The following is a 23,689-nucleotide window of genomic DNA, read 5'->3' as shown; positions in this document are numbered from 1 at the left end:
TTTCTTATTTTACTCTGTCCCTTTGTTAGCTCTTCTCCTTAATTCTCTATATTGTTCCAAATTATTTCTAGTTTCTCTCTGCGGCACTTTTTTTCTTGCCCGGATCTTTTCCACTATTGCTGACATGCAATTCTTGTCAGTTCATTCCTGGGTTATTCTGTTCCTTCTTATGCCTATTATTTCTTCTTCAGCATCTTTAAAGCTTCCCCCATGAACCATGGACCTTGCCGTTGGTGGGGAGGCTTGCGTGCCTCAGCGATACAGATGGCCGTACCGTAGGTGCAACCACAACGGAGGGGTATCTGTTGAGAGGCCAGACAAACATGTGGTTCCTGAAGAGGGGCAGCAGCCTTTTTCAGTAGTTGCAGGGGCAACAGTCTGGATGATTGACTGATCTGGCCTTGTAACATTAACCAAAACGGCCTTGCTGTGCTGGTACTGCGAACGGCTGAAAGCAAGGGGAAACTACAGCCGTAATTTTTCCCAAGGACATGCAGCTTTACTGTATGATTAAATAATGATGGCGTCCTCTTGGGTAAAATATTCCGGAGGTAAAATAGTCCCCCATTCGGATCTCTGGGTGGGGACTACTCAAGAGGACGTCGTTATCAGGAGAAAGAAAACTGGCGTTCTACGGATCGGAGCATGGAATGTCAGATCCCTTAATCGGGCAGGTAGGTTAGAAAATTTAAAAAGGGAAATGGATAGGTTAAAGTTAGATATAGTGGGAATTAGTGAAGTTCGGTGGCAGGAGGAACAAGACTTTTGGTGAGGTGATTACAGGGTTATAAATACAAAATCAAATAGGGGTAATGCAGGAGTAGGTTTGCCTACTACAGTAGTACAAGTTTATATGCCAACTAGCTCTGCAGATGATGAAGAAATTGGTGAAATGTATGATGAGATAAAAGAAATTATTCAGGTAGTGAAGGGAGACAAAAATTTAATAGTCATGGGTGACTGGAATTCGTCAGTAGGAAAAGGGAGAGAAGGAAACATAGTAGGTGAATATGGATTGGGGGGAAGAAATGAAAGAGGAAGCCGCCTTGTAGAATTTTGCACAGAGCATAACTTAATCATAGCTAACACTTGGTTCAAGAATCATAAAAGAAGGTTGTATACCTGGAAGAACCCTGGAGATACTAAAAGGTTTCAGATAGATTATATAATGGTAAGACAGAGATTTAGGAACCAGGTTTTAAATTGTAAGACATTTCCAGGGGCAGATGTGGATTCTGACCACAATCTATTGGTTATGAACTGCAGATTGAAACTGAAGAAACTGCAAAAAGGTGGGAATTTAAGGAGATGGGACCTGGATAAACTGAAAGAACCAGAGGTTGTAGAGAGTTTCAGGGAGACCATAAGGGAACAATTGACAGGAATGGGGGAAAGAAATACAGTAGAAGAAGAATGGGTAGCTCTGAGGGATGAAGTAGTGAAGGCAGCAGAGGATCAAGTAGGTAAAAAGACGAGGGCTAATAGAAATCCTTGGGTAACAGAAGAAATATTGAATTTAATTGATGAAAGGAGAAAATATAAAAATGCAGTAAATGAAGCAGGCAAAAGGGAATACAAACGTCTCAAAAATGAGATCGACAGAAAGTGCAAAATGGCTAAGCAGGGATGGCTAGAGGACAAATGTAAGGATGTAGAGGCTTGTCTCACTAGGGGTAAGATAGATACTGCCTACAGGAAAATTAGAGACCTTTGGAGAGAAGAGAACCACTTGTATGAATATCAAGAGCTCAGATGGCAACCCAGTTCTAAGCAAAGAAGGGAAGGCAGAAAGGTGGAAGGAGTATACAGAGGGTTTATACAAGGGCGATGTACTTGAGGACAGTATTATGGAAATGGAAGAGGATGTAGATGAAGATGAAATGGGAGATAAGATACTGCGTGAAGAGTTTGACAGAGCACTGAAAGACCTGAGTTGAAACAAGGCCCCGGGAGTAGACAACATTCCATTAGAACTACGGACAGCCTTGGGAGAGCCAGTCCTGACAAAACTCTACCATCTGGTGAGCAAGATGTATGAGACAGGCGAAATACCCACAGACTTCAAGAAGAATATAATAATTCCAATACCAAAGAAAGCAGGTGTTGACAGATGTGAAAATTACCGAACTATCAGTTTAATAAGTCACGGATGCAAAATACTAACGTGAATTCTTTACAGACTAATGGAAAAACTGGTAGAAGCGGACCTCGGGGGAAGATCAGTTTGGATTCCATAGAAATGTTGGAACACGTGAGGCAATACTAACCTTACGACTTATCTTAGAAGAAAGATTAAGAAAAGGCAAACCTACGTTTCTAGCATTTGTAGACTTAGAGAAAGCTTTTGACAACGTTAACTGGAATACTCTCTTTCAAATTCTGAAGGTGGCAGGGGTAAAATAAAGGGAGCAAAAGGCTATTTACAATTTGTACAGAAACCAGATGGCAGTTATAAGAGTCGAGGGGCATGAAAGGGAAGCAGTGGTTGGGAAAGGAGTGAGACAGGGTTGTAGCCTCTCCCCAATGTTATTCAATCTGTATATTGAGCAAGCAGTAAAGGAAACAAAAGAAAAGTTCGGAGTAGGTATTAAAATTCATGGAGAAGAAGTAAAAACTTTGAGGTTCGCCGATGACATTGTAATTCTGTCAGAGACAGCAAAGGACTTGGAAGAGCAGTTGAACGGAATGGACAGTATCTTGAAAGGAGGATATAAGATGAACATCAACAAAAGCAAAACGAGGATAATGGAATGTAGTCAAATTAAATCGGGTGATGCTGAGGGGATTAGATTAGGAAATGAGACACTTAAAGTAGTAAAGGAGTTTTGCTATTTAGGGAGTAAAATAACTGATGATGGTCGAAGTAGAGAGGATATAAAATGTAGACTGGCAATGGCAAGGAAATCGTTTCTGACAAAGAGAAATTTGTTAACAGCGAGTATAGATTTAAGTGTCAGGAAGTCGTTTCTGAAAGTATTTGTATGGAGTGTAGCCATGTATGGAAGTGAAACATGGACGATAACCAGTTTGGACAAGAAGAGAATAGAAGCTTTCGAAATGTGGTGCTACAGAAGAATGCTGAAGATAAGGTGGGTAGATCACGTAACTAATGAGGAGGTATTGAATAGGATTGGGGAGAAGAGAAGTTTGTGGCACAACTTGACTAGAAGAAGGGATCGGTTGGTAGGACATGTTTTGAGGCATCAAGGGATCACAAATTTAGCATTGGATTGCAGCGTGGAGGGTAAAAATCGTAGAGGGAGACCAAGAGATGAATACACTAAGCAGATTCAGAAGGATGTAGGTTGCAGTAGGTACTGGGAGATGAAGAGGCTTGCACAGGATAGAGTAGCATGGAGAGCTGCATCAAACCAGTCTCAGGACTGAAGACCACAACAACAAACATCTTTAAAGGCTTTTCCAATCCTTCTCCATCTTTCATCTACTCCTGCAATCTCTTCACTGCTCATCTTTCTGCTTTGTGTTACTTGGTATTTTTTTACTTCATCAGAGATTTTCAGTTTGTCAGTTTTCTAGTTAATCTTCTTTTTTATTCTGTTGCCATTTGCTAATGACAGTTTCTCCCTGAAGTCTGATTTCATCACAAAATGGTCTGAGTCACAGTTCAGTCTTCTGCAACCCGGTACATCTATCCCTGATATTTATTTTCTAGGAATCTTGCCAAGAAACCTAGAAGTTTAGTTGGAGGGCACTGTAAGCTAAAGCTGAGGTCAATGTGAAGGTTGGTTTGAACATCACAGTGACTTAAAATGCATGGTCCCACTGGAAGTGATATGCTGTTGCTTTCCTTCATTATGTTCAAACTGCCATTTTCAGCCAGTTACACGAGGGCCTACATGGACTCCAAACCAATGTGCTACCTGACATTTTTCACTATTAGTACTAGAGGTGAAAGAAGTAATATGACAGATAATAATCCTAGCAGTGACCAGGTATTGAACCCAAGACCTGTGAATAAATAGCGTGACAGTTTACTGCTGAACTCCAGAGCCACTCGGAGTATTAGTTAAAGAAGCAAGGTGTATGAAACCAGGGAGCAACTTGTGTCAAATAGGGAATATCAAGGCTCCTGTAATAATGGCAATGTTCTTTGGACACAACAATGGAAAGGAGAGTTTACAGATTTTCTCAGTTGTGCAACAAGTGTTTAGTTAAAATACAAGCAATCTACCAGGAGAAAGATATATTGACAGGTCATGGAACGTATGCAGCAGTATGTAAAAGATAAACTGAAGTCATTGATATATTTGTTAGTGTGCAGAAATTCCAATCAGGTGGTATGGAAGTGCACTGGCCAGTCAGTAATAATATAATATGGTATGATTTTCTTTTGGGAAAAACCAGTGCTTGGAATATTAAGAAAGAAACGCTGTAGCACAAATTTATTCAAATAAGTAAGGGTTTTCTTAGAGGTATTAGAAATCTGCGGGGAAGAACAGTAATGGCAGAAATCTCGGCATGCACCTTGCTGAAGCTGGTAACAGCTATATGACAGATAGTCAGTTTCCAGGGTAACTGACTGGCTGCAATAGTGGGAGGAGCTGTTATAGAATACCGTGGACCTGTGATTTCTTGGACACTGAGAAGCCTCACCAAATAGTAGTCAAATGAGTTGTGTAGTACAAAATACAAAACTCTTAGAAATAGTCAAGTAAACTATATAAAAAGTCATCATACCAACCCCCCTCTCCAAAACAAGAAAGAGTTTGTAACCAATTAGTGTACAACTGTTTTTCAACCTTTGTACTGTTCCTAGTTTCATAAAAATCTGTCTAATCAGTGTTAATGGGACAACAGTTTACTACAGCCATGTTGTTGCACCCCACTGGGAGACAAAAATGGCAGAGCATCTGCATGACTTCACAGAAAACAACATGCAAAAATGTATGCAAAGAAATGAATGCACGTGTGTGTAGACCCAAATAGATCCTACTTCAGCACTAATTGAACATTAAACTGCAAATTGACAGCCTCAGAAGTTTCTTTTATGTCAACCCTTATACATTGTTATAAATTAATAGAGGGAAACATTCCACGTGGGAAAAATATATCTAAAAACAAAGATGATGTGACTTACCAAACGAAAGCGCTGGCACGTCGATAGACACACAAACAAACACAAACATACACACAAAATTCAAGCTTTCGCAACAAACTGTTGCCTCATCAGGAAAGAGGGAAGGAGAGGGAAAGACGAAAGGATGTGGGTTTTAAGGGAGAGGGTAAGGAGTCATTCCAATCCCGGGAGCGGAAAGACTTACCTTAGGGGGAAAAAAGGACGGGTATACACTCGCACACACACACACACATATCCATCCACACATATACAGACACATGTTAGTAATAAATGAGGAATACAATGCATTTCAAAATATCTTACTAAGAAAATCGGTGTTCAGCAGTATACTTCATTTAAAACTTTTTCCCTGTGTTAATTTTGTAATGTAACAATTTGTGCCACTTGCTTTTCTTTATTAATTACCACTTTTCAGCTGAAATGGACTGATCCAGATGAGGAAGGTTTGGTGAAATATTTGTGTGGTGACAAACAATTCAATGAAGATCGTGTGCGTAACGGTGCAAAAAAACTGGCAAAGGGCCGGTCAGGGACAACTCAAGGTCGTCTTGATACATTCTTCAAAGTTTTACCCAGTACGAACAATACCTCGCAGAAAAGAAAGGTATGTAAATGTCACTTGTCTCTTGGTTTTGTGAGGGACTTGCGAAACACAATTTTTCCGTCATGCTCACACATTATTATTTATGATTCTGATTATGTGTTTCATTTAACTGCAATCATCGGATCTCTCATGAGATAAAAAGTAAAAACATAAATACATGGGCTATACAATTCTTTGCACATATTACAAGAACATTTTTCTCGAGAAATGAAAAATGTCCATAGGATGCACTTCATTTCGATAGATCACAAAATATGAAGTATTTACAATTAATAGGGTACAAATACAGTAATATACATGAGTAATACGTACCAAATACTTTAATATACTTATGAGATGTATACCCTCAAACAACTCTTCCTCATATGAGGTGTAGGTGCATAGTGGTGGTGACAGTCACCGGTAGGAAGGTAAATTATTCAACCGCAATCAGGTGACTCTCAAGCCACGACGGCAGCGCACTCTGTTATAGATGAGAGATAAGTCCAAACATGAATAAAAGGTAAATTGGATTAAAAGCATAATTACCATTTTTGTTAATGTGTTAAGCAAACATTAAAATGACAAACCTCATGGACTAATACATGTGCATCTATACAGCTCTCATGAGATTTTAACAAACGTGACGTAACATAAGAGTTGTGACTGTGTGGTTGCCAGTTCGCACCTGCAGCTCGTACAAGTATGACTATTTGATGAGATACATTGTATTAATCATTTATATTACGGTACCCATAATATCGATCTTAGACATCTTTCCATCCGTGCTGAGGACTGTGTAAATTCATCATACAGGGGTTGGAGTGGCTCATGTATCGCATCATACTGGGACGAAGACTTGGTCACACATTGCTAGATCCTTGAAAACAAAAGGACAACAAGTGAGTTGACCTCACAATGAGACAGGACAGAGTTGTCAGATTTGTGCTTGCAGCTTGGAGATTTGTGCTCGTGGAATTTGTCTGGCGGTTGAATTGATTCGCCGTACACAAGATCAGCTACTCTAGCGTGGAGATTTTCCTTGATGGATGCGTGAAGGCCTAGAAGCACAATGGGTAATGCTCCCTTCCAGCACTGCAAATTGTAACGTCTTAATGCTGCCTTCAATTGCCGGTGCAGTTGTCCTACAAATCCATTGGCTGCTGGATGGTAAGCTGTAGTGCAGATATACTTCATGCCTATCAGTGTGGCAAGTGATGTAAACAAATACGGCTCAAACTGTCAGCCTTGATCCACAGTAAAAATGAAGAGGCAAATCAAACTGGGCAATCTGTCCTCAAAAGAATGGAGGTGCCAGAGTTTCAGAGATTATGTTACTCATAGGGAAAGCTTCTGGCCAATGCTAAAAGCAGTTGATGACCATAAGTCGGTAAGTGAAACCTTAAGATGACAGTAATAGCTTGATTATGTCTGAATGGATGTGCTCAGATCATTGATTAGGTGGTAGAAATGTGCCATGTAATGCTTTGGCATGTTGAGTAATTTCATTCCTCCGTTACGTCGTGCATTGGCGCTCAGCTTGTGATCTGGCCCCGGCCACATGAAAGTGTTCTTCCCGAGATTCAGCTTACTGCAGATCCCTGGATGCACCAATGATGCATTTAATGATGCAATGGTTTAGTGTCAAAACTGCAGAGGGACAGGCAGTCGTGTCTTTGCTGTTGAAATGTCATAGTACATCCATATGTTCGCCAGTGGAAGTGGGTCACATTGGAGGTGCAGGCTTCTTGGTTGCTCCAGTAATGCATGTAACTAATGGATTGAGCCATTGTGACTTAGTGACAGCCTCTTAGTTGCTAGCAGTTGTAAGTGTTTTGACACAAAAGAGAGAGTGCGTCTTCTGGAATGTTCGTATCACCCTAAATGTGAATAACATGCATAGTAAATTAACTGTTATTATCTAGGTGGCGTTGATGTCGTGGTGATGCCTTGTCTGGCATCTGAAGAAAGACAAACATCAATAGCTTGTGGTCAGTGACCAAAGTAAATTGCTGCCCTTTGAGTATATGATGCAACTTTTTTATGGCAGTGTACACAGCATTCAGCTTGCAATCGCATGTCGACCAGCCTTGCCCCGTTGGTAAAAATTTGTGCCTGAAAAACATGAGAGGCTGGCAACACTGCTCGATTTGCTGTTGTAGTATGGTGCCTGTTGCTGATGCCGACATGTCTGCCATCAAAGTGAAGGGGACCTAAGCAATAGGATGCACTAACAGCATAGCTTCAATGTTGCCGGTTTTCATTTGGTGCAAGCTGCTTCTGCTTCACTAGTCCATTAGATTTCATTATTCAGTTTCGAAGCATCTCTCAGCTAGCCATTCAATGGTGTTGTCAACAATGTAAAGTTTTGTTCAAAATGGTGATAGAAATTTATTACGCCTAGAAATTCTCACAATTCCCAGATCATGACCAACCGCGGGTATTTGACTATGGCTTCAACTTTCTCTTGCTGCGCTCGAATTCCTTGGGCATTGATGGTGAATCTGAGGAATTGCAACTCTATCACTTTGAATACACAGTATGAAGTGTTAATAATCAGTCCCTGCAAACTGAGGTGGTTGAAGGTTTGATGCAAATGCTCCATGTGATCTGATTCTGAAGATGATTTCACCAAAATGTTCTCGATATATATGTAACAAAATTAAAGGTTGCACATTATCTCATCCATAAGACGTGGAAACATCTGTGCAGCATTACATATTTTGAACGGCATTCTCATATCGTCAGAGACTGAATGGAGTAATAACAGCAATTTGGCTGTATCTTCGGGTGTGACAGGTATCTGATTATGCACACATACTAAGTCAGTGGTAGAAAAATGCATGTAAAATGTATATTGTGTGCAAAATCTTCAGTGTGCCACAGCGGATATCTCTCAGGAATTGTTCTCAAACTGAATTTTTGGTAGTCACCGCACAGATGCCATCCATTTTCTTCTTCGGCACGACATGTAATGGCACAGCCCAGCTACTGCATGAGTGTTGACTGATCCCTTGTGCTAACATTGGTGAAAATTCTTGCTTCACTACCCTCAACTTCTGAGGTGTTAATCGACAAGGCTCTGCATGGATAGAAGGTCCTGGGGTAGTGAGTATATAATGGAAGATGATACGTTGTATAGGCATTAACACTAGTGTGCTTAGGAAAGTTCTGGGAACTAAGTATGGAAATTCTCCTGTGATGGTACATACTGTACTACCAATGATAAATCATAGTTTTCCTTGGCCGGTTAAATTAGTAGTAGTATCAAGGAGACAGTGATGCCAGAGGTCTAGTAAAACACCATTTATACAACAGGAAATTGGCTCTGAGGATGATGTCTTATGTCTGCCACAATAAACTGCCACTCGAATTTGTGTCGTAGACCTAGATTGAGAAATAGTATCACACGACCGTAAGTTTGAATCGATGATCCATTGGCAGTGAAAAGACAGCAATCATCTCAGCTGTGGTGTGCCAGTCAAGTAGCTAGACACACTAACACTTCAGCTCCTGTGTCTACTAAAAACTACTGCTTCGTGTATCTCTCTGACAAAGAGGTGTCGATTGCCATTGAGAGAGCCAGTCGCCATCATCACTCACTTCACGACAGGTTTCTCATCTCACACGAGGGTTGCATTTTTCATGTTTCCGCGCTGAACTTTTGGTGGTACCAGAAGATCGTTGCTGCCGATGGCAATTCATTGGACCACCTCGCCGACCAGCCCTGTTGTGGGTAGTGACAGGAACACGATGTTATCAAATTGGTTACTTGGGCCATAAACTTGGCAATTTGTGCTTGTTAAGATGTGAGGGCTGCCATAGGGTTGCTGTCCTTCTGTGGGCCTACAGATGCAATGTTTGTGTGGTAAGATAAACTTTTGAACTGTGATCTGCAGTCTGGGCAAAGGTGCGTACTGTTAATATTTTCTGCGCATCAGATGGTAGGCATGATACCTAGATATTCTGAAATATGCCTTGGATTGCAACAGGCGGGTAGTTAAAGCATTCTTGATCGTCGCATACTGATCGGTCCTCAGCTGGACAGCTAGAATATTTTGCATCTCTGTAGCCATATCTACATTTAATGCTGTGAGAAAATAGCTGTATTTAATCTGGTCTGCTGTCACCTATGTTAACATGAACTCTCACTGCAACTGAGCAAACCGTAAAATAGAGCTTTCCTGCCAGAATAGAGGTGGACCTGATCAAGACTCTGCTGATTATTATGCCCATAGGCAGCTTGATCATAGATGGCGTGTCCGGCATAGTGACATGATGATGGGACTGGTAAGGGACATGCTATACAGTGTGGCTCATGTGGTTTTTTCAAGTACATGAGGTGGTTGGCACCGTTTTTATAGTTTTACTTTTTGTCACTTGACAAATCTGATGATGACAGTTTGCCGAAATGCACAATCAGAATCAGCAACAATAAAATGTGACCAAGACTGAAAAATTTTGTGTGTTTACACGTCATTACGGCTACTAGCCTATATAAACATATCCTGTCTTCTATTTTGAACGTGTCAAAGCCTGAATTCAAAAATTATTAATTTGAAAATGTAAATAATCTGAGGAGTAAAACCCCCACACACATACAAAATACCTATATGGCTACATTGTACCACCTGACTACCCTATGCCAGCACTGCAGCTTGACTTGAAAATATGATGCCCATGGGTTTCACCCTCTATATGTTTTATATAGTTTTCCAGTGTGTGTTGGAACAGAGCTCATGCAAAATAAATTGACTCATGCACACAGACGTATTCTTGTCCTCTTTGCTAGGCAAAGCCAACCTTTTGCTCCGAAGCGGCGACCACCTTGGTTTTCTGTTGCCTGCTGTTTTGTGCACTTTGTCCATTATGAATGCAACATTCTTTGTCCACTTTGGTGCAGTTGACAACCAGTTCACTACACAGTGTGACCGGCTGTGTGCATGCTGGCTGTTCAGCAAGCTTTCTCACACAATGTTGAAGTAACTACAGAGTAAAAAAGTAGTTTTTTCTGCATCTTATAGCCTTATTTGTTAGCTTCACAGGAGGAGGGTTTTTGCCATTTTGTTAAAATGTGAAACTTTATTTACCAGGATATGTGACTACTGAAATTGGAACAAAAAGAGTGATTGATTTATGCCTTTCTTGTTAACCTTTTTTCTTTTAGAGAAGCATCAGTGGCAAATTCTGAGTAACACCCATGTTTTTCTTGGTGCTGTGGTGTATTGTTTCTATTAGCAAAACACAGCAGAGTTTACAAAGCTTCATCTAACTAACATGCTAATGCAGTTGCAATAGCTGCCGAATCCTAAAGTAGTGGATTATTAAACAACCAGCTGAGGACAAGACAGGGCAATAATTTATGAAGAACTTAATTTTCAGCATAAAAATAAATATGTAATTTCTTCACATATACTGTTGTAAACCCACAACGAATTCTCATTTCACCAGCTATTGATGGCCCTTAAAAATTGCATTATTCTATTGAAAACTGCTGTAGGTTCTTGTACACCATAGTAGATAGGAAATTTCCCATGTTAACCATATGGCAAAATAGTCTCCTCTTTGCAGGCTTTCATTTGCTAGAAACTTGGTTTGATATCTCAAAAAAGGTTTATGAGATACAAGGGGTGTCATGAATATTTCATTCTCATGTTTTATTTGTGTGCACAAGCAAAAGTGAGTGCATTGCATACAATCAGTTCACTTGAGATTGAAGACAAATACATACGTAGCAAATACAAAGAATAATTAATTATGTTCATGTCATACACAGTTATGTATAACCTAACATGCACCACACACAAATTCATAGTGACTTCTGTTTTTCATTACAGACTATTCTAATTTTGTATGAGGGGTTATTTAACATCAAAATATCACAGTTGCACTTACGAAAAAGATAGGAAGCTTACCATGAAGCAGGCAAACATTGGTGTATGTATATATTCCATTGGTGTCCACTGCCGTACTCATTTTGGCAATCTTGTATCATCCATTCTTTCTGGGTGCCAATACCAAAGTAGTCTTTGTGATTCAATTGCCTGTATTATGGTATTTTCAACTTCTATTTTCCTCTGTTTTTCCTTATTTATTCTGTGATCTGACTTCACAGAACTACAGACATTGGTATAAGATGCAGCCATTTCTACCTGACAGTTCCTTTAAAATCGCGTGAGAAAGATTGCGTGTACACACCACAATTCACTGTACAGTTACGTTATTTTCATGCATTTAGTCACTAATATGATTCATCTTATTTTCCTTCACCCTTATCAAAATTTCTCAAGGATTTTTGCTCCTCATTTGTGGCTTTTCTTTTCACAGTCATATACACAAGACCCATTATATTCTTGATAAGGTAAGAACATATACGTCTACATCTACATGGATACTCTGCAAATAACATTTAAGTGCCTGGCAGAGGGTTCATCGAACAACATTCACAATAATTTTCTGTTTTTCAGATCTCATACAGCACGCGGAAAAAACGAATACCCATATGTTTCCGTGAGCTCTGATTTCCCTTATATTATCATCTTGATCGTTTCTCCCTATGTAGGTCAGTATCAACAAAATATGTTCGGAAGAGAAACACTTGCAATGCTTTAATTTATAGTTGACTGATGCTTTGTGTGAAGGATATTGTTTAAGATGAAGCAGCTAATTATTATACACAGTGTATTAATCAGATATAAGAAGGGAATACTGTAGTGAAATATAGGAAGCTATTAACAATAAAACATCAAAAGAATTTATCACAAAATTAAAACTCATTGTAGAAGAATTAGCTCTGATAACTCACAGAAACATAAATGAAGAATGCAACCAGATGATGAATAGAAGACACAAGAGTGGATAAATGATCTAGCTCAGAAGTTAGAAGAATCAAATTTGGAACAAAAATAACAACATTTAATTCATAAAATTTTAAGACAAACAATACATAAACATCTCACAATCATCCTTGATAAGATAAAACAGAATTTTCAGAAAAAGCAACAGGGAAATTTTTACAAAATTTTTAGCAGGTATCTTCAAAATATAAACTCTTAACATCTATACTGAGAGAGAATTTGCGAAAGTTAGCCCCTAGTAAACAAGAAAACACAGAGATCCCCATGTATGTTTTCAGCAATCTTTCACATTGAGATGAGTCACAGGAACATTCAAAGTAAGCACTGACATACCTGCTGTAACCATCCATGATGATACACTTTCCAACCTTTAAGGGGGTAGAGCCGGCCGCTGGTGGCCGAGCGGTTCTGGCGCTACAGTCTGGAACCGCGCGACCGCTACGGTCGCAGGTTCGAATCCTGCCTCGGGCATGGATGTGTGTGTTGTTCTTAGGTTAGTTAGGTTTAAGTAGTTCTAAGTTCTAGGGGACTTATGACCTCAGCAGTTGAGTCCCATAGTGCTCAGAGCCATTTGAACCATTTTTGAACCTTTAAGGGGGTAGAAATCACAATAACTGGACTTAAGAATTACAAGGCCGGCAGTGAAGACATAGTCTGTGCAGAAATCTGGAAAAAAGTTCGAAAATCTGATTATGAATTTCCACTAACATCTAATTCAGATGTAGATTTTCAAATAACCCATCCAATATTTTAAAAAGGAGATAAATTGCAATAGGGACAAGAAACAGTCTGGCACTGAAAATTTATGGATACCAAGAAGAATTTTGCACATACAGAAGCTCTCCAGAGCAAATTCTCAGCCTGAAACTAATAATAGATGTTAAAAGTACAAAGATAAACAGTTCCTTGCATCATTCATGTATTTTAAAGAAGCATATGATAATATCCATAGACTCACTTTTAAGAATTCTCAGAGCAAACAATGTTCATCCAAAATTAATCAAAGTTTTGAACTAACTTTAACAAACCAAATAAAGTTCAGGGGAGAAAGATCCAAGTCTTTTACTATAAAGGCTAGCATCAAAAAGGTGATGGATAATCCTCACTTCATTTCATTGTAGAAAATCAAAATCTGCTAAATAGGAGCAAAACCGCCAACAAGAACCAACTGCTTGAGGTTTACAGGCACTCTAGGCTTTCGTTTAGAGGTATTTTTTGCTAAGATTATCAGTCTACAAAAAATCACACTGAAATCAAAGTACCATTTGAGACACTGATATTATGCCTGTGAAACTTCTTGAGTAAGTAAAATCTGCATAAGTGATCAGAAAATGAACACAATGCTGCAATTTTAAATACAATGCAGAAGTCACCACACAGAATCTAAGCAAGGAGGCAATATGGATAAGTAGAGTCAACAAAATGAAATGTCGGACAAGTGCGAGTAGTACCTGGTACTTTGATGACTCTGTACAAATTTAATTATGTAAATAATAATAATTATTATTTTGTGTGGCTCAGTGGCCTGGTGCAACTCTTTCTATTGGATGCCACTTCAGCAACTTGTGTGTCTGTAACCTACCGCAGTTATCCAACCAGGGAAAGGGTACAGTTTAACATGGAATCTAAATTGTGCGTTGTTTCTGGCAACTCCTCACATTGTTGACACCTGATGGCCAGGTTAAGACTTCTGTTTCCCGGCACACACTTACTGCTAGCCCACCAGGACTGACATTTACATAGATAGTTCATTGATAGGTTTTGATGAGTGAGTTTGCAAATATCAAAATATTTGATACATATAGCCATATCTTTTGATTGCATTGACTTAAAGTTTGAGTTATTTAAACTACCAAAGGAATGTTGACCTTATATCATTTTGCATAAATTTCAACGTGACACCTCTACCTGTTCCTGAGAAGGGGAATCTTGACAGACGGACAACAGAGATTCTGTAAGGGTTCAATTTTTACCTATTGAGATATGGACCCTAAAATGGCCAGTTAGTGTTCAACATATAATTAAAAATGCTTCTCAGTAGATATTAAGATCAAAATTTACAGGATGTCCCAGGAGAAATGGTCAGTATTCAGCTGCATGAGAGGAATGATCATTCAAAGCTAAAGAGTCTTATAAACATGGGCTCTAAAGTGCATATCTTAAGAGCTGAAAGTACTTCTTGATTTTCGGTACTGCGAAACAAAATCTTCTACTTAAAGATCTGCATTTTCCATATCATATGGGCCAAAACACAAAAAACATGTTTCCTGTAAACATGGACTCTATATAGTGCATACCTTAATAACTATGACCCCCCAGGGGCTCAGCATTCATTTGCTGAGTACGGGCTTGGCGACCCCGGGGTCCTGAGCTGGGGACTGGTCTGCGCCGCCAGTCTCCTGTCACCGTAACCCCCGGACATGCTTCAGAGACCACCGTATGGCGCGGCGGTGGAATGTTGTGTGCTGCGGGGAATGGTAATCTTGGCTTGACCGCCTGGATTGCGAGGAAGGCCAACCTCTATAAAAACCCCTCAATCTTACAGTGTGCTCCGCGCCTATGAGATGCATGGCTGTTGTTGAGGTGGAACAGTCGCAAGCGGGCAACCTCTGGGGCACCTGCCGCACCCCAGTTGTATACGGCTTACTCAGGCACTGGGACCGCAATGGACCCTTTGACCTCTACATTTCCCCCTACCAGTGGATTGGGTGGGCCCCTGGTAGGAAAACACACCCCATCGAAAAAGCAACTTCTTGCTGCGAGTCCTCCAGCTCCTGGTGTTGCTAGCGATTTATCAGACTGTCGTAACAGAGCACATGCTGATAATCAGAATGTGATTTTGATTATTAAACGGAAGGAGGGTAGCTTTGAGAGGGTTTCTCCCTTTTACATCCACAAAGGTCTTGAGGGAATTGCAGGTACACTGAAATCTGTTAAGCGACTGCGCAATGATACTCTGTTAGTTGAGACTTCTAGTTCCCGTCAAGTTGCTTCTCTTCGGAAAGCAACCTGTCTCGGAGAGTACACTATCGAGACCAAGCTCCACTCCACTTTGAATTATATAAGGGTGTTGTGACATGTAGGGACTTGGTGGATATCTCCACAGACGAGTTAAAATCTGAGTGGGCTGACGAAGGTATTGTTGACGTGCAGCATATTATGAAACGAGTCGATGGGGACCTCGTCAAATCTGACTCGTTTATTCTCACGTTCAGTTGCCCGAGACTCCCAGAGCATGTTAAAGCGGGGTTCTTACGTTTGCCAGTATGACCACATTTCCCCAACCCAATGCGCTGTTTTAAATGTCAGCGCTTTGGGCATACTATGTTGGGGTGCAATGGGATAGCCACTTGTGGTAAATGTGGTCAGCCTGCCCATGAAGAAGCAGATTGTTCATCGCCTGTGAAGTGCGTGAATTGCTCTGGGAGTCACCCTGTCTGGAGCCGGGTCTGCCCCATCTATCTCGACGAACGGAAGATCCAGGAGATCAAAACATCTAAGCGCATCCCCTATGGTGAGGCCAAGAAGCTCTTTAAGGCCATGCAACCTCCTGTGTTTACGACATCTTTCGCTTCCGCTCTGAAAAAACCGGTACAAATGGCCACTGTTGCTACGCAAACGGAGGTTGCTAGTGTTAGCACTAATACCTGCGTTTGCCAGTGCACTTGTGCTGCTGTGGTTGTTTTGAAACCTGTGGCTCTCCCCCCAACGTCGGACAAGGCCGTGGTTGCTGACATTGGGGTACTTCCTGCCTCTTCCCATATGGCGCCTTCTGCCCAGGCGAGTACAGCTCCACCTGCTGACAAGGCTCTGCATTCTAAGCCCCCCAAGACAAAGACGCCGAAGGTGAAGGTTTTGCCACCTGAGGAGACTGGTCAGGGTCGGTCCGATGACGAGGCCATCGTAGTCTCTGACATCTCCCGTGGGTCGTCATCGGAGCTGATGGACATTGATGTCGACCGGGGGCGATCTTCTCGCCCCAGGAATAAATCTCCGGCCAGTACCGGCTCTCCTCCAAAACACAGAGGCAGGGTGAAAGTTCAGCCACCCTGATCACTGGCTCCCATATTACAGTGGAACCTGAATGGGTTCAGGACGCATGTGGCCGAATTACAACTCCTTGTACGAGAGTGCCCTTTGTGCTTATGTATCCAAGAGACACATTTTCGGGCCACTGCTGCCTCTTCTTTACGGGGCTATACCGTATATCGGAAAGATTATCTGACGGGGGAAAGGGAAAAGGGTGGTGTTGCGGTTTTTGTCCGTGACCTGCACCCCTCATCTGAGCTCCCTCTCGTTACAGACTTGCAAGCAGTTGCAGTTGGCCTTCTTGTGGGTCGGAGGCTCACAGTCTGTTCACTTTACTTACCACCTCAGGATGCGATAGACTCTGAGGCTCTCACAGACCTTATTAGCCAACTCCCCCGCCCATTTCTTCTTCTGGGGGACTTCAATGCTCATAATGTCTTATGGGGCTCTTCGACTACTTGCCCCAGGGGTCGCCTTCTGGAAAGCCTCGTGATGTCTGAAGAACTGTGCATCCTCAACTCTGGTGCTCCCACTCATTTCTGTACTGCTTCTGGGTCGTCATCAGCTATTGACCTTTCCTTTTGCTCTCCAGCACTCGCGGATTCTGCTCTGTGGGAGGTTGCTGCTGACCTCCATTCTAGTGACCACTTCCCCCTTTGGATTCGCCTCCTGGATGAGGCTATGGCATTACCAGTGCCGCCCCGGTGGCACCTCTGCCGAGCTGACTGGACACTTTTCAGCCAACTGGCTGTTTTGGAACACCGTGCCAGCGTCCACGAATGGGTAGACCATGTTACAGCCGTGATCTCCTATGCTGCTGAATTGTCAATCCCACGGTCATCCGGTCATCCCCTTGGTGGACCACTGAGTGCCGATCAGCCATCTGAGCCCACCGTGCAGCTCTGCGCCGCTTCAAGTGCCGTCCCTCAGCTGACAATCTTGTGGCCTTTTGGGTGGCAAGGGCCAAAGCGCGGCGAGTGATTAAAGAGAGCAAACGACGGTCATGGCAATCGTTCTTGAACTCCATCTCCCGCTCCACTAGTTCTACGAAAGTATGGGAAGCCATCAGGAGGATTTCCGGGAAACTCGGCCAGCTACCTGTCACGGCATTGCTGCATCAGGGAAGTATTCTCACGGCGCCGAGAGACATTGCCCAGACACTGGCCATGCGTTTTGCGGCATCTACCACCACTATTAACTGTGATCCAGATTTCTGCCGCTACCGCAGTGCCATCGAGAGGGGTCACTTGGACTTCCGGTCTCCAAATTCTGAACCCTGCAACTGCCCCTTCACAATGTGGGAACTGGATTCGGCGCTGTCTGTGGCTCATGATACTGCACCTGGTTATGATAAAATCCGGTACAGCATGCTGCAGCACTTCCAAGGAAGTTCTCCTGAATTGTTTTAATATGATATGGTTATCCGGCACGTACCCTGACTCGTGGAGGGAGGCGATTTTGATTCCCCTCCTCAAACCGGGGAAGGACTGAACGCATCCCAGTAGTTATCGGAGTATTGCTTTGACGAGCTGTGTCGGGAAGACGTTGGAACGCATGGTCAACCGTCGCCTGGTTTGGCTGCTCGAGACCAGGCAGCTCCTTAGCCCCTCTCAGTGTGGCTTTCGGAGATGTCGTTCCACTATCGACAACTTGACCCTGCTTGAGGCGGCCATCCAGCAGGCCTTCCTACGTAACCAGCATTGTCTAGGTGTATTCTTTGATATTAATAAGGCGTATGACACTACTTGGCGCCGCCTTATCCTCGATCAACTCCATCAGTGGGGCTTTCGTGGCCGTCTCCCCATCTTCATTCGGTCCTTTCTTTCCCACCGCCTCTTTCGATATCGGGTTGGTACTGTGCTTTCTGATTTGTACGTGCAGGAGAATGGTGTTCCTCGGGGAAGTGTTTTAAGTGTCACCCTCTTTGCCGTTGCCATTAACAGTATCGTGTCCACTATCCGGAGTCCTGCCCAATGCTCCTTGTTTGTGGACGATTTTGCTGTTTTCTGTTCTTCCTCTAGTCTTGTCACTGCTAGTCGGCAGTTGCAGCTTACGATAAAGCGATTAGAGGCATGGACTGCGAAGACCGGTTTTACCTTTTCTGCAGACAAATGTGTGTGTGTTCATTTTAATCGTCTCGACGTCTTTTTACCTCCCCTGAATTGCGTCTGAGGGACACCATTCTTCCTTTTAGAGACACTGTGAGGTTCCTGGGCCTCACTTTTGATTCCAAGTTGTCGTGGTTGCCTCACCTTAAAGACCTCAAGGTGCGGGCCCTGAAGGCACTGAATATTTTGAAGTGTCTGAGCCATCGGTCCTGGGGAGCAGATCGGGCGTGTCTGCTGCAGTTTTATAGGGCTTTTGTCCGATCGCGTCTTGACTATGGTTGCACCGTGTATGGGTCCTCCGCAAGGCCTTCGTATCTGAAGATTCTTGACACAGTACACCATGAGGGTATCAGGCTGGCCACTGGTGCCTTCTGTACTAGTCCCATCCCCAGCCTGTGTGCTGAGGCAGGGGAACCGCTGCTCGCCATCCAGCGGAAACTCCTCATGGTGCGACGGGTGTGTCAATTCCTTGCCTGTCCTACCTCCCCTGCGTACCCTACCGTTGCCCGACCGCCTATGGAACGTCTCTTTTCCAGTCGTCCGAGGGCAACGAGACCATTTGGGATTCGTGCCAAGCATTTGCTTGCGTCCCTTGGTGTGGAGCGTGTGGCCCCCCAACGACTGAGTTTTACTCGTCTCCCTCCCTGGTTGCTCCAGAGGCCCAGCGTCCTTTTAGACTTGTCGGAGTACTCGTCTCCCTCCCTGGTTGCTCCAGAGGCCCAGCGTCCTTTTAGACTTGTCGGAGTACCGGAGGAGCTGCACTCCTGCGTTTGTTTTTACCTCCTTATTTTCCGATATTTTACACCAGCATCCGGACCATGTACAAGTATTTACGGATGGCTCTAAACAGGGGGACTCTGTTGGTTGTGCTGTTGTTTTCCCTGATTGAGTCGTCAAGTTATGGCTTCCTGCGGCATTTACCATCTTTGATGGCGAATTGTTTGCGATCCTGCGGGCATTGGAGTAGATGAGATGTGTTCCCAGTCGGAAGTTCCTCATCTGTTCTGACTCCCTGAGTGCCCTTCAGACCATTCAACACTTGTACCCAGCGGATACGGTCGTCCAGAACATCCATGATGCCCTACTCCACCTGCAACGGCTGGGTGCCGGGGCACGTGGGTATTAGGGGAAACGAACTGGCAGATGTGGCTGCCAAAGATGCATGTTCCTTCCCTCACGTTGTTGAATGTGCCGTCCCCCTCCATGCTGTTACCTCCCTCCTGCGTTTTCGTGTTATGCGTCAATGGGAAGAGGAGTGGCTGGCAGTCGGTGACAATAAGCTGCGTCTGGTCAAGGCCACCACGCGGCCATGGCGTACGTCCTACCAGTCATGCAGGCGGGATGAGGTTCTCCTCACTCGCCTCCGCATCGGGCACAGTTCCTTCACACATGGTTTTTTACTCCGGCGGGAGGATCCCCCAATCTGCAGTGCTTGTGGCGTCCAGATTACTGTCCGCCACATTTTACTTGACTGTCTTTTATTCTCTGACCAGAGGGCGGTGGTTTCTTTGCCACCGGATTTGCCCTCTATTTTGCCAGATGACGCAACGACTGTGGTTAAGGTCTTACGGTTTTGTGTCCTGTCCAATATGTTGCCTCGGATTTTAGGGAGAGGGTTTTAATGTGCTGCTGGATGACTGGCTCACCCAGATTTTAGGTAAGAGGTCCGCCAGTCACGAATCCCTCTTTGTTTCCCTTCGGTTTCTGTCCTCCCTTCCTTGTGTTTCCTTTCCTTTTTTAGTGCATTCCTTCTCCTCTTGTTTTGCCTCTGTATGTGAGGATTTGGAACTGCGTCAGGTCTGTGTCTTTTAGCTGTTCCCCTTGTTCGCTGTCCGTCTTAGTCCCTTCACTGCATGTGTTCCTGTTTTTATGCGCTTGGGCGCTGATGACCCCGCTGTTTAGCGCCCGTAAACCTCAAACACACACACACACACACACACACACACACACACACACACACACACACACACACACACACACACACAATAACTATGAGCAGTTTTTCATCTTCACTACTTTGAAACACATCTCTTCTATTGAATAAGTGCTCGTAGCTCTTAAGATATGCATTCAGAGCCCGTGTTTAGCAGACATTTTTTGCTTCAATGATTGTTTCTGTAATCTGTGAATATTGACCTTTTCTCCTGGAACTTGTGTTATAATATAAAAATTGGTGTTTTGCCCTTAAAGAGCGCAGTTAGACTAAATTCCTTTTGCTGCCTTTCTTGCTGCCCAAACTTCCTTCATTCTCTCGCTCTGTTTCTGTTACCAGTCCTCTGTCCATGCTTCTTGTCCACTTCGTGTCTTCAGCTTCATCTTGGTTGCCTTTTTGGTTGCCCATATTTCTTTCATCTTGCGGCTGTGATCTTGTTTGCATTCTTCGGTTCATTTTACGCCTGTTTGTTTGTCATGGTGTATCTCATGTAGTTTACTTTTCTTAATGATGTTTCTGAATGTTATTCTGTCATTTATTGTGTCTGGTGTGATGTTGAGTTGGTTCATGTCGTTTTATATCTTTGCCACCCATTTGTTGTTTCTAGTGGTTACCCAGTCAAAGATCTGTTTGGTCAGTCTAAGTGATGGCATTCTGTATAGCTGTCCATAGAATTGTAGTCTGCATTTTCTAATCTTTTCTGTGCTTGTCTCCATATGCTTGCTGTAGGTTTTTTGATCCATACTCCATTGTTGTTGGTTGCACCAAATATTTTCCTAAGTGATTTCTGTTCTATTTTCTCTAGTTGTCTGATACGTGTATGCCCTAGGATTAATGTGGTGTCTGCTCCATACAGTGCTTCGGGGAACACCACAGTGTTGTAGTGGCATAATTTGGCTTTTTGAGAGATACACTTCTTGTTGTAATGATTCCACACTAATTTGTATGCCTTTTCCAGTTTAGTTTTTCTTTCTTCATTTGAGTCTCTGTTATGTCCGCCCATTTGTAGTGTTTCACTGAGGTATTTGAAGTTTGCCGTTTTGTAAATCATGCCGTACTTTGTGTTCAGAGATGAGAGTTTCTTTGTGCTCATAAACTGAAACTGTGTCTTTTCGTAAGAGATCTGTAGTCCAGTTTTGGAAGCAATGTCGTGTAATTTTTCAGTAGCTTATTTTGTTTCGTTTATACCTTTCGTGACAATCACCAAATTGTCTGCAAAAGCCAGGCATTTAATCTGTAAGTTTCCTAAGGTTATCCTCTGTTGTGATATTTCCCATTCTTTTATTACCTTATCTAACACTAGATTGTAAAGGAGCAGTGAGAGGCCATCGCCTTTTGGACACCTGTGTGAATTTCAAAGGGCTCTGATAGTCCCCCACAGAGCTTTACTTTGGAGGTTGTGTTGGTCAATGTTTGCTCTATGATAGTCTTTGTTTTGTTGCCTACTTTGTATTCAGCTAAAATTTTGAAGGAGTTTTCCGGCGATAGAGTCGTACGCTTTTTTGAAGTCAACAAAGGTAATTATCAGGTTCTGTTTGTGTTGTAAAATCATTTCCAGGTTCCAAATTTGTTCCGCACAAGATCGCCCTTTACGGAAACTTGCTTGGTATTCCCCAATCATGTGATCGGTCTGGCATTCAAGTCTGTTTAGTAAAACTTTAGAGAGGGTCTTGTATATGACTGTTAGTAGGGATATTCCTGTGTAGTTGTTCGGGTCAGTCTTGTCACCTTTTTTGTGTTGTGGGTGAATCAGGGCAATTTTCCAGTCGTCAGGAATTTTCATGGTTTCCCAGATATCTTCCAAGATCCTGTGGATGTCTTGGGTGAGTTCTGGGTCTTTGCAGATTTCCACGATGATGCCGTCTTCTCCTGGTACTCTACGATTCTTGAGTAACTTGCTTATTTCTTTAACTACTTCTAGAGTTGGAGGTTCACTATCTGGATTGTACGTGCTCGTTTATGTCATCAATTCTTTCATAGGGAGGTCTGAGTTGAGGAGTTTTTCAAAGTGCTTTGCCAGAATGTCACAATTGGTTTTGGTATTGGTTTCTAGGGTTCCATCTGGTCTTCTGAAGCACAAGTTGGGTGGTTGATATCCACTCATATTTTCTGTGAATGTTCTGTAGAAGTTTTTTGTATTGTTTTGCGTGAAGTCCAATTTGATCTCTGTCAGTTACAGTCGACTTTGCTGATCTGGTTGCAGATGCAGGCAGCAGAGGACTCCAGGGATACCGGTGCCTATTGTAACCACAAAAAATCCACTTTCTTCATTTTTCTCTCCCCTTTATTTCAATAATTCATGTATTAGTCACTCATACAATAGAATACATTGCTATCACAATACGTCATCCAGCTACATACTCGAAAGTCTGACTGTCTCTCTTAAAACAAAAAACAATTGTACTAAAAATTGAATGATAAAATGTATTCTTTTGTCTGTGCCTTATCATGCATTCATAATTAATGTCTTTGCTAATGCATCCGTTCGATCGGTGTTTCATTTTTGCTTTATTCTTAAAGAAATATTAAGTTAGCGGCATCCTTGGGGGTCTTTCATCATACCTGTACAATTGCCTCTGCACTGTACGTTGACATGTTATGGAGATGTACAGTCCCCACTCCACCCCGCCCAACACCCCCTCCCCAATAGGGATTGCTGTCTTTTATTGTCTTTTTTTTTTTTTTTTTTTTTTTTTTTTTTTCTTCTTCTTATCATATGTACAAGAAATTAAAATAATACATACATAATAGGTGAGTCCATTACATATTTGAATTTAGCGCGGTAACAATAATGTCCAGTTTGTTTCATTCTCACTATCGGGTTCGCGCTGGCTGATTGGACGACAAGAACTAGTTTCCAATGGTCAACATGCTATATGCTGCCATTGCACGTGCGTGCACTCGTTTTCTTGGTGTTGATGTCACACTGAGTGTCACACTTTCACCTGAGTGCTATGTATCAAAGAATTTCGGTGGCGTTTGTTTTTATGCTAGGTGCAGTGAGTGTATGCTTTTTGTTCGAAATCCGACGCTGTGGCAGAAGATATCTATTTTTACGGCCCGGACATCATTACTACCTGC

At 42.5% G+C, this 23,689-nt stretch overlaps 1 protein-coding gene across 3 annotated transcripts in view; it reads left to right on the top strand.

Moving 5' to 3' along the window:
- The window catches only part of LOC126194791 (flap endonuclease 1), a 92,451-nt gene that overhangs the window by 54,959 nt on the left and 13,803 nt on the right, over positions 1-23,689 (top strand). For 2 of the 3 annotated variants that reach the window (XM_049933095.1, XM_049933097.1), the window contains exon 7: positions 5,514-5,702. In XM_049933095.1, coding sequence (XP_049789052.1) covers positions 5,514-5,702 — 189 coding nt within the window. Of the gene's footprint in view, positions 1-5,513; positions 5,703-12,148; positions 12,244-23,689 lie in introns of all 3 variants that reach the window. The other variant, XM_049933096.1, reaches the window with a different exon arrangement.

The sequence above is a fragment of the Schistocerca nitens genome, chromosome 7 (assembly GCF_023898315.1).
Source record: "Schistocerca nitens isolate TAMUIC-IGC-003100 chromosome 7, iqSchNite1.1, whole genome shotgun sequence".
NCBI classification, from domain to species: Eukaryota; Metazoa; Arthropoda; class Insecta; order Orthoptera; family Acrididae; genus Schistocerca; species Schistocerca nitens.
The sequence above is the reverse complement of the archived record's forward strand: the minus strand, read 5'-3'. Positions and strand labels throughout refer to the sequence as shown.